General features: G+C 41.0%; 1 protein-coding gene across 2 annotated transcripts in view; it reads right to left on the bottom strand.

Moving 5' to 3' along the window:
- The window catches only part of phf14 (PHD finger protein 14), a 94047-nt gene that overhangs the window by 47675 nt on the left and 31226 nt on the right, over positions 1–15146 (bottom strand). For both annotated transcript variants that reach the window (XM_022746642.1, XM_022746643.1), the window contains exons 5-8: positions 6383–6542; positions 5452–5563; positions 3387–3524; positions 2468–2614 (exon numbers count right to left, since the gene is read on the bottom strand). In XM_022746642.1, the coding sequence (XP_022602363.1) occupies positions 2468–2614; positions 3387–3524; positions 5452–5563; positions 6383–6542 (557 nt within the window). The remainder of the gene's footprint in view (positions 1–2467; positions 2615–3386; positions 3525–5451; positions 5564–6382; positions 6543–15146) is intronic.

The following is a 15146-nucleotide window of genomic DNA, read 5'->3' as shown; positions in this document are numbered from 1 at the left end:
CCAGATCAGTTGGGCTTTAAGAGCGGCCACTCCAGCGAAACAGCCCTGTTGTCTGTGACATAAACTCTAACAGCAGCCAGAGCTGCAGTTCAGTCCTCAGTTCTTATCTTGCTGGACCTCTCAGCAGCCTTTAATACAGTGAAGCATCTTGCCGTCTGTACTCTGTTGAATCCTATCTCACAGGGCAGTCCTTCAGTGTGTCATGGCAAGGACAAATGTCCCTATCCCATCCCCTCCTCATTGGAGTGCCACAAGAGTCGGTACTGGGACCCCTCCTCTTTGCAATATACACCACCTCCTTGAGTCAAATTATCCACTCACATGGCTTCTCATATCATTGCTATGCAGACGACACCCAACTATACCTGCCCCCCGCCCCAGATGATCCAACTGCCGCTGCGTGGATCTCGGCCTGTCTCTCTGATATATCCACATGGATGAAGGAACACCACCTTCAACTAAACCTCTCTAAGACTGAACTCTACTCATCCCAGCTAATCAGTCTTTTCATCACAATATAAAAATCACCTCTTAATCTCTTATCCCAACCAAGGTCATGGAAAACAGGGGTGTCATGTGTGATGACCGGCTCTCCTTCTCATGTTGCATCCGTCTCTCTGTCATGCTACTTTGCTCTATACAAAATGAGTAAAATCAGGCCTTACTTGACTCAGTACTCCACTCAGCTCTTGGTCCAGACCATTGTTATCTCTCGCCTCGACAACTTTAATGCCCTTCTGACAGCCTTGACTTGACACTCTGACAGTGAAACCCTTACAGATGGTCCAAAATACGGCAACTGGTCTTGGATCAGCCCAAAAAGGCATGTAACTCCGCTACTCATTGACCTACACTGTCTACCCATGGTCGCCTCAATCAAATCCAAGTCACTAATGCTGCATTCAGAGTAACTTCTGGTTCTGCTCCATCTATTTGAACTCAGTCATTCAGCCTTTCTTCTCCTTCTCAGCCACTGTGTTCCTCCTAGGAATGTGGTCTAGCATCACCATCCCTGAACACAAGACTCAAGTCTCAATCCATACTCTTCTGGTCTGTAGTTCCCTGACGGTGGACAAAGCTACCAAAGTCTGTCAGAGCATGGTCGTCCCTCTCTATCTTCAAGAATCTGTTGAAGACTCATCTCTTAAGAGAGCACCTCCTGTTCTGACACCTCTAACACCCTAACATGTCTAACACTTACTATGCACATTTGGAGTGCTTCTTCACCTGATCACCTTCACTTCTTCAATAGATGTAGTACTTACACCAAGATCTCTGCAATCTACTGCACTGAAGCTTTATTGATGAACACAATTCTTCCTAATGATATTCCCTCATTTGGTGATGTGGTGGTGGTGGTGGAGAGCGCTGTCTAACATGTCAGTCCAAAGTCTTCCATAGGTGCTCAGTTTGGTTGAGATTTGGTGACTGCAAAGGCCATAGCACATGATTCACATAATTTTCATATTGATCAAACCCTTCTGTGGCCCCTCTTGCCCTGTGGATGGAAGGATTGTCATGCTGTTTCTCAGTTTTCAGGTTTTTCCTTTATCACCATCTGTATATAATTTGTACATAGACCTGCTCTTTAACTTAAAAAAGATGCAGAAATCTCACTTTCTACAGCGGGACCATTAATTATTCTTGAGATGTATCTAAAACTTGATTGGACTTAATTATACTCTGGAGCAGGTTCTCTCCAAGGAGCTCTCTGTGTTTGGCTGCACTCATCCTTCCATCAATTCTGACCAGTCTCCTCATCCCTGCTGATGAGAAGCAACCCCATAGCATGATACTGCCACCACCATGCATCACCGTAGGAATGTTATTAGCCAGGTGATGAGCAGTGCCTTGTTCACTAGACACAGTGTTTGGGGTTCTGCTTGAAGAGTTCCTCTCACCAGACCGTCTGACTGTTGAAATTGAGATGGTGCTCAGTCTGTGCTTATGTGAATGTAAGGGAAGGTCCCCTGAAGTTTCAGAGCAAACAATCCAGCAGGACCAGCAGTTCCCTCAGAACACATTAGGAATGCTGACTTACAACACATCAGAAACCAAAACAAACTTCCAACTCCAAGTTACCTGTCTGGTAGTATGTCTGAGCATGTAATAATATGTGCCTGTTATAGTCACCCTTTTATGCTCTATACTTAAATCAAGTCCCCCTCAGAATCAAAACCATATGAGCTCACAAAATTCCTACATGAAAAAACATAAACAGTGGGACACCCCAGTGGGTGTTTCATAAACAGTGGGACTTAAAGTGAAACTTAAAACATTGCAAATAATATACCCTAAACCTAATCCTAATTGCAAACCCAAACCTAGGCCTCATCTCCACTACTTAAGAAGTACACAGTAGCAAACTGCCCAGACTTAGGGCGTATGGATTGAGGTACAAACACACATGCACATTTGGAAAGTTGAGGTTTGGCTGCTGCAGCTGATGTAAATTAATGAACCTTACCTGAGCTTCAGGAGTAAGCTGTTTCTCTCGCTCCTGCAGGGAGACCTTACAGTAAGACTGTAAGGCCAGATAATTCTTTCTTTTCCACTTCCTGTCAAACCGGTCTGCATGCTGTTTGCAGTACGCAAAAAAAGGATCTGCTATATCCTAAAGAAACAAAAATGATATACATGAGTGTAGCAGTTATATATATTTAGTCAAAACAGGGGCATTATCTTTTACAGCTTTTATTTTTTGCCTCCATTTATCACTCTGTCACAGGAAGAAATATGACGACAGCAGAAGCAGTTTTTCCAGCTGTTTGCTTCCTAGAATAATTGCAGCTTAGCTTGCTGCAGTGGAAGTTATCAACAGTTTGACTATGCTTGTTCTATTATGGTTTACTTGCGCTTGCATGTTCCTGGATGGTTAGCTTGCAGTTAGCTCAAACTTAAACTTCAGTCCTTCTGATCAAGTTTTATCCATCCTCAAAAAGAAACATCACATTTGTTCTGCTTCAACAGTCAGTACAGGTGCGGACACAGTGGTGACTGTTTGCATCATGCTGCCTTTAGCTAACAGGCTAGAAGCTAGACAGCAAGGGGCCAGGCCTGGTTTCAATGTGTAAATCTATCAATAATAACACTTGTAAGTGGGTGTGACAGAAGTTTTGCTAAAAAGCCCCACAAACAATTTTAAGTGGTACTTGAAGTACTTCAGCTTCAACATGTCATGTGACTAGAATATAGATGAGGTGTGGCACAAACACAGGGCCTGTCTTTTGTGTTCTGTGTCTGCATAATAAAATCTCAACTCTTTTAACATTGCATCACTTGAGCTTGTCATTTAGACAGATGGCTAGCAGCATAGCACCTAATATTGAATTTTATTCACCCCTTTGAAAGTTAAGTGACAATATGCCATTGTTTGCTCCCCTTACCTCCTCCGCTGCAGCCTCAGACAGGAGTCCCTCCCTCTGTGCACAGGTAACATGGAAATAGGACCGACACATGCCCGCATCGCAGCTGATGCACACACCAGTCCTGGCAAAACGGGTATCTTCACAGAAACTGCACTCCTATGTGTAACAGAATACAACACTGAGACTTCAAGCTGTAGCTGCAGTAAGGTTGCTTTCTTATACACGTATGTGCCATAGTTTCTCCCAGTGGTTAAGTCACATATCTACTCTAAAACAATGCATTTTCTCTTAAGAGCCACTGACGACAATGTTTAAGTATGAAAACAGGGTGGATGAAATGTTGAAACGTTCTATCTCTGTCTTGGAGCTTGACTTCAAGGTTTTTTACTGACATTCATGTCCAAACAAACTACAGCACAGTGGCATGGTGTTCAGCAGCTGAAAAGGCCAAAAAGTGTCAATGATAGGGCTCATGCAGCATTTTAAACAGGCCTCTATTCAACTATGTCACTGTCATGTGCTGTCAATAATTTCACTTACACTCATATTTGAACTGCTTTCACAACAAACACTGAAACAGTGTAAACAAATAAGCTTCCCAAGTTTCCTTCAGAAAATTTTGCATTTTCTAAATCTAGAGGACAATAATTTAAGCAGGAATAATGTCAAAACATGAACAATATGGATTAATCAAACACTTTATTAGGAACACCTATATACCTGCTTATTCATGCAATTATCCAATCAGCCAATCATGTGGCAGCATAAACTCTCCTGGATTTTCACACTTAACAGTCTGTAGAGTTTTAACTCAGAATGGAGCAACAACAAAAGCGTCCAGCTCTGTGTTGATGAGAGAGGTCAGAGGTCAGAGGAGAATGGACAGACTGGTTGGTGCTGACAGAAAGGCTACGGTCACTCTTTACAACTGTGCTGAGCAGAGAAGCTTCGGAGTGAACACCATGTCCAACCTTCAACAGCAGAGACGACATCAGGTTCCACTTCCTGTCACCAAGACCAGAAACCTGAGGCTGCAGTGGACACAGACTCACCAACACTGGACAGTTGGACAGATGGTAGAGTCAGAGTTTGAATCTATGGACCAACCTGCCTGGTGTCAACAGTCCAGGCTGGTGGTGGTGGTGTGATGGTGAGGGGAATGTTTTTCTTCTTAATACCAATTAATCATGGTCTGAATGTCTCAGTCTATCTGAGTATTGTTCATCCATGTTCTTCCTTCATGACCACAGTTCACCATCTTCTAATGGCTCCTTCCAGCAGGATCATGCTCAATGTCACAAACTGGCTTCAGTTTGTGACATTGTGAGTTCACACAGTGAGTTCAGTGAACTTAAGTTCACCCCCCCCCCCCATCTCCAGACCTGAATCCAGCAGTTTTATCAGTGGCAGCAGCATGTCAAACACAAACACAAAGAGACTGGACAAGCTGGTCAAAAAGGCTGGGTGTGTGCTTGGCAGGAGTGTGGACTCACTCAGGACTGTTGTGGAGAGACGCATGCAATGTAAGATGGAGGCCATCTTGAACAATACCAACCATCTTCTCCACAACATTCTGGCAGGACAGAAGCAGCCACAGGTGCAGCAAACGTCTCACCTCACTGTGCTGCAGAACAGAGAGGTTCAGGAGATCCTCTGTTCCTGCTGCCATCAGGCTATACAACACCTCAGCCAAAGGAAGTGGACTAATCTAATTATTATTGTTTATTTATCATCAACTGTTATTATTATTATTATTATTATGTGTGGAACAGGAGATTGGCAGCATGAATGTGCAGCTGAAAAATCTGAAGAAATGATGTGATGCATCATTTCAAAGGAAAGTTCCCAACATCTAGTGGAATCCATGCCACGAAGAAATTTTGAGAACAAAGGGAGCAACTACCCAGTGTTTGTTAGATGCTCCTAATAAAGTGTTCGGTGAGTGTACTTGGATATAAAGTCAGGATACAGTAATCAAAAAGCAAATCTAAAACTGGCTCCTGCAGGATGTTAAGCATGACAATAAAACCTTACTAAAGCTATGCATCACTAAACTGCATCAGTATGTGAAAAGAGTACTTGCCTTGGCCCCGTATTTTGAATAATTCATTTCTGTGAGCGTCACTGGTCGTAGTTTATCGATGTCTCCAAATGCTACTCCAGGAACATAAAGTGCACAAACCACATGCACCCATCTGAAAATGAAGATGGAGAAAATCTAATTGGCTGATAAACCGGTTTGTTGAAGAGGAACAGCACAAACTACAACACATTAGTATGAAAATCATGACCTGAAAATGTTTCAAGATTAAAAGTAGTTTTTAAAAGGTGACATTTAAAATGTATTGACTTCTGCATGCTGATTTCAAGAAACGTCACTAAATTGATCAAAATCGACGACTATGGTTACGTTTGCATTCAGTGTAGTGAATTACTGCAAACAAAAGAAACTAAATATCATGAAATTGGCTGCAGTGACTTGCTCAGACACTTCAAAAAGAAATGGATTCATAGATTTATGTAGCCCCAGACTCTTGACTACAGTTTGCTGTGACACAATTTCAAATGCGGACTTTAAGGAAGAGAATCCGAAGTCCAATATAAAGATATCCATCTCTGGCAAGCAACCGCTTCACAGTTTAATTTGCTGTGTTTTTCATGCTCTAGTGAAGTAGTAAATTCGGGTGCAGCCTGGCTGAGGAGCACTATCAGCGATAACGTGGCTGAAGTCTCCACGCTTCACATAACACACTCTTTTCTCTCACTCCTTTTCTTCCTCTATCTCTTCTCTTCCCTCCATCCCCCTCTCTCATTCCTCTGCTAGTTCTCTCTCTCTCTCTCCAACTTCCTTTTCTCCCCAGCACTGAATATATGCACAATTTAGATAGCCTTTGGCTGCCAGCAGAATTTCGACCAGCTAAGGTTATTAGGTGATATTTGTTTCTGAACATGTTCCACTCGCTGCCCTCGTAAATATCAACTGACCACTGGGTCAGAGTGCTACTGTATCCCACCTCCCAGCGTCGGTCTCTTTGAAGATGCCATCCTGGTTGGGGCAGAGCTCACAGCTGGGAGTCACTCCATTCTTACAGGCATCACAGAACCAAGGCTCTGTCGAATTCTCCGAGGCTGAGCTCATGATCGAGTCACTTTCACCGTCCACACCATAACACCCTGGAAACACAGAAAGGCATCGCCAGTGTGGCAATATCAGTTACATTGTTGATTAAAGATAACACCAGTCATCCTATTTTCCATGTCACTGCCTCTGATATAGAGCAGTAATGTGAACATCACGATTTGTCACTACCCTCCAAGAAGCAGATGAGCACCTTTGAACGCCAATGAGCTGTTTTAGTGGCCAGAGGGGCTGATTTGAAAGAATACAACCATGCAGCCAGTGTCCAAAATAAGGGGGGTCTTGGATCCCTTAATTGACAGCTAAGATCCCCTGAAAACCTGAAAATCTAATTTTTTTCTTTTAAGGGTAGAGGAGTTTTAAATTGATTAATTATTTTGTACTGACTGTAAAGTTAATTTTCATGTAATTTTCAGGGCATCCAAGCCATAGTTCTGTTCCGATGAGGAGGAAGCCAAGGCAGATGTGGCTGAAGTAGTGCACCACAGTTTGGAATCAAAAACAAACAAATGAATGAAAGATGTGCAACAACCAATTTCATGGCAAGGGTGGAAAGACTAGATGCAAATAGAAATACTGACAAGCAAAGCTCCTGGCAGAGGAAAAAGGTCCTAACTGCAGATACAAAGTAGCATTAATTGTAATATACATATATAAGTAATTCTATTTTTTAAAATAAAGAACATGTAACAAAGGTCAGCTTCTCAGATTTTAATGTATAAATACAGACTAACTGATATGTACTGATCTGTGCTGCCCTGCTCAGCTCTGCACTTTTGAAAAGCCTTTTCAGTCCAATAAACATAAACCAGTCTACTTGCAAAAAATTTCTTATGATTATGTGCCTGCAATGCAATAGTATTGAAGGCATATATTATTATTCTGCATACTTCAGTGTTTCCTCTAGGATTTTTTTCAGCAGTGGGGGGCATGCCTCGGTGGTGGTGGTGGTGGTGGGGGGGGGGGGGGGGGGGGGGGTGGCGGGTCGGTGGGGGCAGGCATACACAAATGACCAAATGAGCAGTTTGACAGCAGATTTTACTTTCAAAACCTATTTATTGGCTGGCCAGTTGAAAATGGCTTTTATCGCTACCATTGAACTTTTACAAATATATATCTCAGCCCACTATAATCAATATCAAGAAAAATAAATACCTTTGGTTTGTGAAAGATAAATGTTACTTCAACTCTAACCAGATTGAAAAATGTAAAAAGTAAAAAATAAATAAAACAATAACATTAAATAAATTAAAATAATAAATAAACATATAAAGATCAGCTAGATGGGGCTGTAGAGTCAGTGGCAAAGTTTGCACCCAGGCTCAGAGCACTTAATTTTCAGTGTTATATAGTTTACACTCACATCACATCTGATTAAAAGTGTGAACATTAAAATACAATTTTTTACCTAACCATCATCATTTACGAGTCAGTAAAAGGCTTATGATAGGCTACCTGACTAGCGTCTTCTTCATCTGTTGTCTTTCTCTTCTTAGAGAAGTATCTGAACAAGCTCATCTGAAAATGCAGTCAGCAGTTAATACATAATGACGTGTAGATATTAGCTTAATGCTATCAATTAGTTAACCCAAGTTAGCGTCACTGAGTTGGCTAATAAGTCTACCTTTTCTCCGGTAATTTGCTGCCTTATTCCTCACGACTACACTTCTCTGACTCTGACCTGGTGCCTGACGTGATGTCACTTTCAAGGCCGCGCTCTCGGGGATCCCCCAACCACCCCACTCCCTCTCTCCCTCCCCTCTCCTCTCCTCCCCTCCCCCCGCTGTTGCGCTCATCATCACACAGGCTGTGCTGTGAGGGTGGAGAGATGTGGCGGTGGTGCATTTTGCGACTATAAAAAAAAAAAGGAAAAAAAAAAAGAAATTTGAAGGCGTGGTGGCCCGCAGCCCGCCACTGCTAAATAAATGTAGAGGAAACACTGTACTTATTCATCTTATTCCTCTTCCGTATCGAGATTTCAGGACATAACTAGTCCCACAGCTTTGGGAAAACCTCGACAATATATATCAATGTAGCGAAAAAATTCCCATAGAGAATGAATAGGGACATGTCTTCAAAACTACCAACTTGAACTCTACTGCTGCGTCATACTTCAACGTAGAGAAATGGTTGAAACGTCAACAGCTCAGACTTGGATTCTTTTGGGTTGAATCGGTATTTACACAAAACCGCAGTTTATGTTTCGTATCATTTTTAGACCATATCAGACTTTATAATGGGTGTGTGTTGCGCGGAATGCTAGGGTGGATGACATCATCGCTAGAAAGGGAGAAGCTCTAGAACTCCTCTGAAAAAATTCTGTTAAACTCGTCCTCACGGCCACATATTTCAATATTCACACATCACTGCTTCCTCATTAGTGGACAAATTTGTCCAGTTTCATACAATGTGTCTACATCAGCACAGAGACTTACAGAATTTGAACATGAGCCTCAACGAGATGAGAGTACCAGCCACCTTTCCCATCAACTGCAATACAAATTCAGGAGCAGATTTTCCAAGAAATGCAGAAGTGACATTATTTTGTTTCTCGCTCCTTTATCCACATTTTCTGGCTCTAGAAACAGTAAAGCCACATATGCAGTGCACAAAGGTCTTGTACCTGTCATGGTCTGCTCATGGTTCTGATAGGAGTTACCATTTTTTCACAAAAAGCAGTCATTTGAGAGGCTCACCAAACACAAATCAAACCCAGCTCTGTGTCTTCCAGCTAGACACAGGTGTATGCTCAGGCTCCAAAGTGCCTAACTGCAATTAACTGGTTGATTTCATTGCTGTTGTCACCTGGAAACTGATATATCTGGTAACCTAAAGATGTTCTTTAATTTTATAGTTTTAATATAAATAAATAATGTTTTACCCCCTCCTTCCCCATTTTCAAATGCAACGCAGTAACACGTTTACTCAGAAACTTTTTAACTGACTTACTTTGTTTTTACACAGTGATTTTCTTCTACTGATGTCTTTTCACTAATAGTAGTGACGCTGTTCATGTGCTGATGTGCTGACGTCAGTGTGGTGTCCCATCTCCAGTCGGTTTCTGTTACTGGTTGAGTTTATTGCTGCTCTGTCTCAACACAGTTAAAGTTGCTGTTTTCTTCATCACAGTGTCTAACTACCTGCTGTACATTTAAACTTACGCTAGTTCTACTCCAGCACTCAGACCTCTCCACTCCTTTTAGCAACTTTCACTAACCCAGCAGTTGTTTACATGCTGTTCAGAGCTGCTAGTTATTTTAGCTTAACAATTAGCACTAGCTTCTCTCTCTCTCCCTCTCTCTCGCTCGCTCTGTGTGATGGGGTTGTAACTTCAGTGCAGAGGATTGTGATATTTACTACATCTTCAGCGATGTCTGCTGTCTTTAGGCATAGCTCCACTTGCTAACCGGAGCTAACTGCACACTCTAACTACCATCTCTGAAAGTTTTCCTCAAAAAAGTCAGACAAGCTCTTTTAAATCCCACAATTTCCAACCTTCATTGACAATTTTATTTAAAAAATGTAAAGATTTTTTTTTGTCCTGTATCACCCAGTTTTGGTCTCATTCAAGTTTTTGAGGAAGTGATGGGAGTACTCTCCACCACCCCCAATGACTGCAATACCAATTCAGGAACAGGTGTTACTGGGCAGAAATGGGCAAAGCTGATTCTGATTGGCTAATTAAAACTCATTCATTCTTAGCCTTCAACTCAGGTATGAGAGCAACTCTAAGATAAATCAACACGGTGTATTTGCGTGTACTTGTATGTGCATGTTGATGTGTGATTCTTTGTGTGTGGGTACATGTCTTTCTATAAGTGTAAGGACAATTTTGGTTAAAAACCATTATTGTGAGGTCATTTTGGCCAGTCCTGACACAACAAAGGGCTGTTTCAAGGTTAGAAGACACACGAACTCCATCAACATCATATGGATATTAACTGTATAAGTGTCTCAACTTGGTAACACAAGCTTTTTGGAGGCTCTGCGGTAGACAGCTCTACTGCCACACAATACAACAATACACACAGACACACATTGACACACAGACACACAGATACAGATACACACACACACACACACACACACACACACACAAACTCAAAAAGGTAAGAGGTAGGTCTTAAAAGTTTGATCTTAGAAGCTATTGTCTATATGGGGATATAGTGGTATAGCTTTATTGCAGATCAACTTCTGTTAGAGCATGTACATGTGTTTTTGTCTGTAGATGTGTATTACTGTCAAGAAGAAAATAAGTCTCTCTTTTATATTGTTTTCTCATTAATCTCCACCACTATCAGAAATTTGTAGAAGAAAACACAAGCAGCCAATCACGTTTTATTGGTCCCCATGTTAGCTACAGCGTAGGATAGCCTATAGTATAGCTTTGGGGCTGACACACATAGGCATGGAGTAGCCTTATAATGCAACCATATAAATCAAGTTTTATACTTANATACAGACACACACACACACACACACACACACACACACACACACACACACACACACACACACACACACACACACACACACACACACACACACACACACACAAACTCAAAAAGGTAAGAGGTAGGTCTTAAAAGTTTGATCTTAGAAGCTATTGTCTATATGGGGATATAGTGGTATAGCTTTATTGCAGATCAACTTCTGTTAGAGCATGTACATGTGTTTTTGTCTGTAGATGTGTATTACTGTCAAGAAGAAAATAAGTCTCTCTTTTATATTGTTTTCTCATTAATCTCCACCACTATCAGAAATTTGTAGAAGAAAACACAAGCAGCCAATCACGTTTTATTGGTCCCCATGTTAGCTACAGCGTAGGATAGCCTATAGTATAGCTTTGGGGCTGACACACATAGGCATGGAGTAGCCTTATAATGCAACCATATAAATCAAGTTTTATACTTAAGAATAATTTGGAACATGTAAACTAAGTGTTATACTTAAATGTCTTTTTATTATGAATCATTTCAAGGTACAGTGATATAACAAATTCATTAAAACTGATGTGAATGAGTTGACTACATGAACTCGCTTCCCACTATTAGGGATGGTTACTGAAACCCAGTATTAAACAGGCCCCGGGGCTAAATTTTTAAAGACCAGAGTATCAATAAGCTCCGGCATTATCAGTTCTGCTTTCGGTACTTGTTCTCTTGCGCATTCTATCTTACCAACTCTTTTTCTGATTAAGACATTCGTCTATGAATGATGCATTTTCACTGTTCCCAAACCAGAGGAGAGACCTCTCTCTCTCTCTCTCTCTCTCTCTCTCTCTCTTCGCTGCTCTCTCTCTCTCTCTCTCTCATCGCTTCTCTCATCTCTCTCTCTCTTCTCTCTCTCTCTCTCTCTCTCTCTCTCTCTCTCTCTCTCTCTCTCTCTCTCTCTCTCTGTGTGTGAGGGGCGGGGGCAGCTTTGTGTCATATGCTGAAGCACAGTGCAGCACAGAGACACAGACCCTGCTCTTAGTGTCAATGGCAGAGAGAGCTAAATGTTTTTAAGTGTGGTTCAGACTTTTGCATGTAAGAACAGAAACACAAGCAATCTCTGGAAACATCCAGTTAGTTCTGTTACATACAGATGGAAAAATGTAAAGTTCACAGTTTTTGACCGACTAGCTTGTAATTCATCCGTCATTGTGTCATGTGTGTTCTGTATGCTGCAGCCTGGAGCCACACACAGTAAATTAAATTATACAGACATGGGTTAATGATGAAAAATAATAGCCATCTAATTGTTATTGGCACATTCTTTGTTCATTTGTTAAGCAATGCTATGAGAAAATAAGCAAAAATAATTCTGTTTTTCATTTGTTTTGTTGTAACAGTACCGTTAAAGTACCAGATCAATAAGTGGTATCGATAAAAGTAGTAGTACTGTTAAATTCTTAACAATAACCATCCCTACACACTATGCCATTCGTTTGTCTGCTATTGCCACCGTTCACTGTCACGATTCGTTACAAAAATAAATAAATAATGAGGGAGTAAAATCTGCCTCCACTGGACAACCCTTGATTTTTGGTCAACAGTGCAAAAGGAATGTTGTTCAGGTTAGGTGTTTTGACATAATACATGTAACCATGTGGTTGACTGTTCTAACTCTCTCTCTCCATTGGAAACACATCAAATGACTCCATGGTCCAAAGCTGTCAATCTTCTGTGACACTGCAGCACCAGAGAATGAACATTTAATAAAAAAATTTAGCCTGAGAGAAGCAAGAAGCAGCCAAGCGAAAGCATTTTAATGTTGTCCTCTTAATTTTCTGAGGTTGCCTTAACAATTACTAGGCTGATGTGGTTTCTATGGCAGCTATTACACCAGGCAAACGTGCTCTCCACTACCAATGAGGGCAGCAATCTGTACTCTGCCTCTGTTGGAGAGATAACACTCTAACTCCTAATTCAGTCAACCAGCCTTTGGGCTTTTTTAGCAATGGGAAAGACTCACAAATCAAAAGCCCAGTGTACTGCATGTCCGTCAATGTGTGCCACACTGGGGAGCTGGGCAGCATCGAAAGCAAAAAGTGGGGCAGACAGAGTTGTATATTTAGCTCTGCACTGTTTGGTGGGTACATGTCCTTTTCTGATTGAGAGACCATTTGCTGTGTGCCATGGTGAATCACTAATTTTGAACTCTTCAGTTTTCAGGTTCAGGTTGTACAGCATCTTCAGTATTTACAGGTTTCTGGTTTCTTCTTAACCCTATAACGCCATGTGTATCATATTTGATACATGAGTTTCTGAGACCTCTATCTAATCAACATGATCAATCCTTTCCTGAAAATCCCATTGTATACAATCTGACACATGTTTTCTGCCCTCTGGTGAATTATCTGTGCACTACAAGCAGTGGCGGGCTTTTGAACGCCATTTCCAAAATGGCTGGCTTCATGTTTTGAGTCGTTCGGTTTTGGCAGGGACACTTTGGCAAATTTTGAAAAAGTTCCAGTAAGAATAGCATTTATATTGTTACAGTTTTTTCAAAATGAATATTTACTGTATTGAAACACCTTATAATTACTTAATATTTCGTACCTTATTTAATGGTAAAATCGTGTTGAAAACGTGTGTATAGAATATGATACAGCAGGTATCAAAGGTAATTTATCAAAAAAATCCTCAGTCGTCATTGTGTGGCATTTCATGATGCAATGCATTATCCCTATAACAATGACAAATATAAAGTTTTAATTATTTAATTAAACCAATTAAAGATTGAAATGTCATCTTAAGACATGGCATATTTAGAGGGAAAACTGAGATATTTATATGTAATTTTTATACATGCTATCTGGACTCATGATAATCACAAGGATGTTGCAATGGCTCACCTGCTAACAATTGTCTTTTTCACTAAAACCAAAAATCACCAGACTATCAATCTGTATGTTATATTGACTCATTTAGCCTGTTCAGAGAGGAAAGTCAGAGTGCACAGTAATTAATTTTTGAGTTCATTTTTAGATGGCAAAAAGGTACACTGTTGAAAATGTCATCAGCATGATTATGGATGGGAATTCAAGTGACCTAGAGCAGTTAGGTGAAGATGAGGATGAGGATGATGGTGAGGAGGAGGAATGGACTCCTAATGCAACGCTTACTGAAGGAAGCTCAGAAAGTAGTGATGAGGAAGACTTCAGAGATGAAACTGTCAAACAGACTAGCGCAGAAGTAGAGGGCCCAACAACAACAACACAGAGCACAACAACAAAGCAGTCAGCAGAGTGCAAAGACAAAAGGAAAGAATACAGATGGAGAAAAGTAGAATATGAACCTCCAGCTGTTGAATTTGAGGAGTGTGTTGAGGAGGCCTCGGAAGAAAGGTGTGAATGGACACCATACATGTATTTCAAACAATTTGTTACTGATGAAATGTTACAGGAAATTGCAGATCAAACAAACTTGTACAGTGTACAGAAAGATGGAAAGTAAGTAAACACAAATGCCAAAGAAATTGAGTAGGTTCTGGGTATGTACACGCACATGGGGTTAGTACAGATGCCCAATGTACGAGCCTATTGGGAGATGGAAACAAAGCATCCCACAGTTTGTGATGTAATGTCTCGAGACCGATTTCTGAAATTGCTGATACTGATTCACCTTTAGGACAACTTCAGTGTGTCTGATGATGCAAAGAAAGATAAACTGTGGAAACTCAGGCCGTGGTTACAGAAACTACAAGAACAATTTCTTTGCATACCTCCTGAAGAATGCCATGCAGTTGATGAGATGATGGTGCCATTCAAGGGAAAATCTCACCTATGTGTCTATATGCCAGCAAAACCTCACAAATGGGGGTTCAAGATTTGGGCAAGTGCCGGACAAAGTGGCTTTCTTTATGATTTTGATGTTTGTCAAGGTGCAGAAAATCCAGACAAAGAGAAATCTGATGTTGGTGTTACTGGAGATGTTGTCCTAAAAATGACATCAACCCTTCCAACTGGAAAAAATCACAAGGTTTTTGCTGACAACTATTTCACATCAGTTCCACTATTGGAACACCTAAATGGAAGAGGAATCCACTATATAGGCACAGTGCGAATGAACAGGGTAAAAGACTGCAACATGATGGATGAAAAAGATTTGAAAAAAAAAGGGGAGAGGATCGTGGGATTTTAGAGTAAACCAGGA

This window comes from Seriola dumerili, unplaced genomic scaffold (assembly GCF_002260705.1).
Source record: "Seriola dumerili isolate Sdu_G_001 unplaced genomic scaffold, Sdu_1.0 BDQW01000108.1, whole genome shotgun sequence".
NCBI lineage: Eukaryota > Metazoa > Chordata > Actinopteri > Carangiformes > Carangidae > Seriola > Seriola dumerili.
The sequence above is the reverse complement of the archived record's forward strand: the minus strand, read 5'-3'. Positions and strand labels throughout refer to the sequence as shown.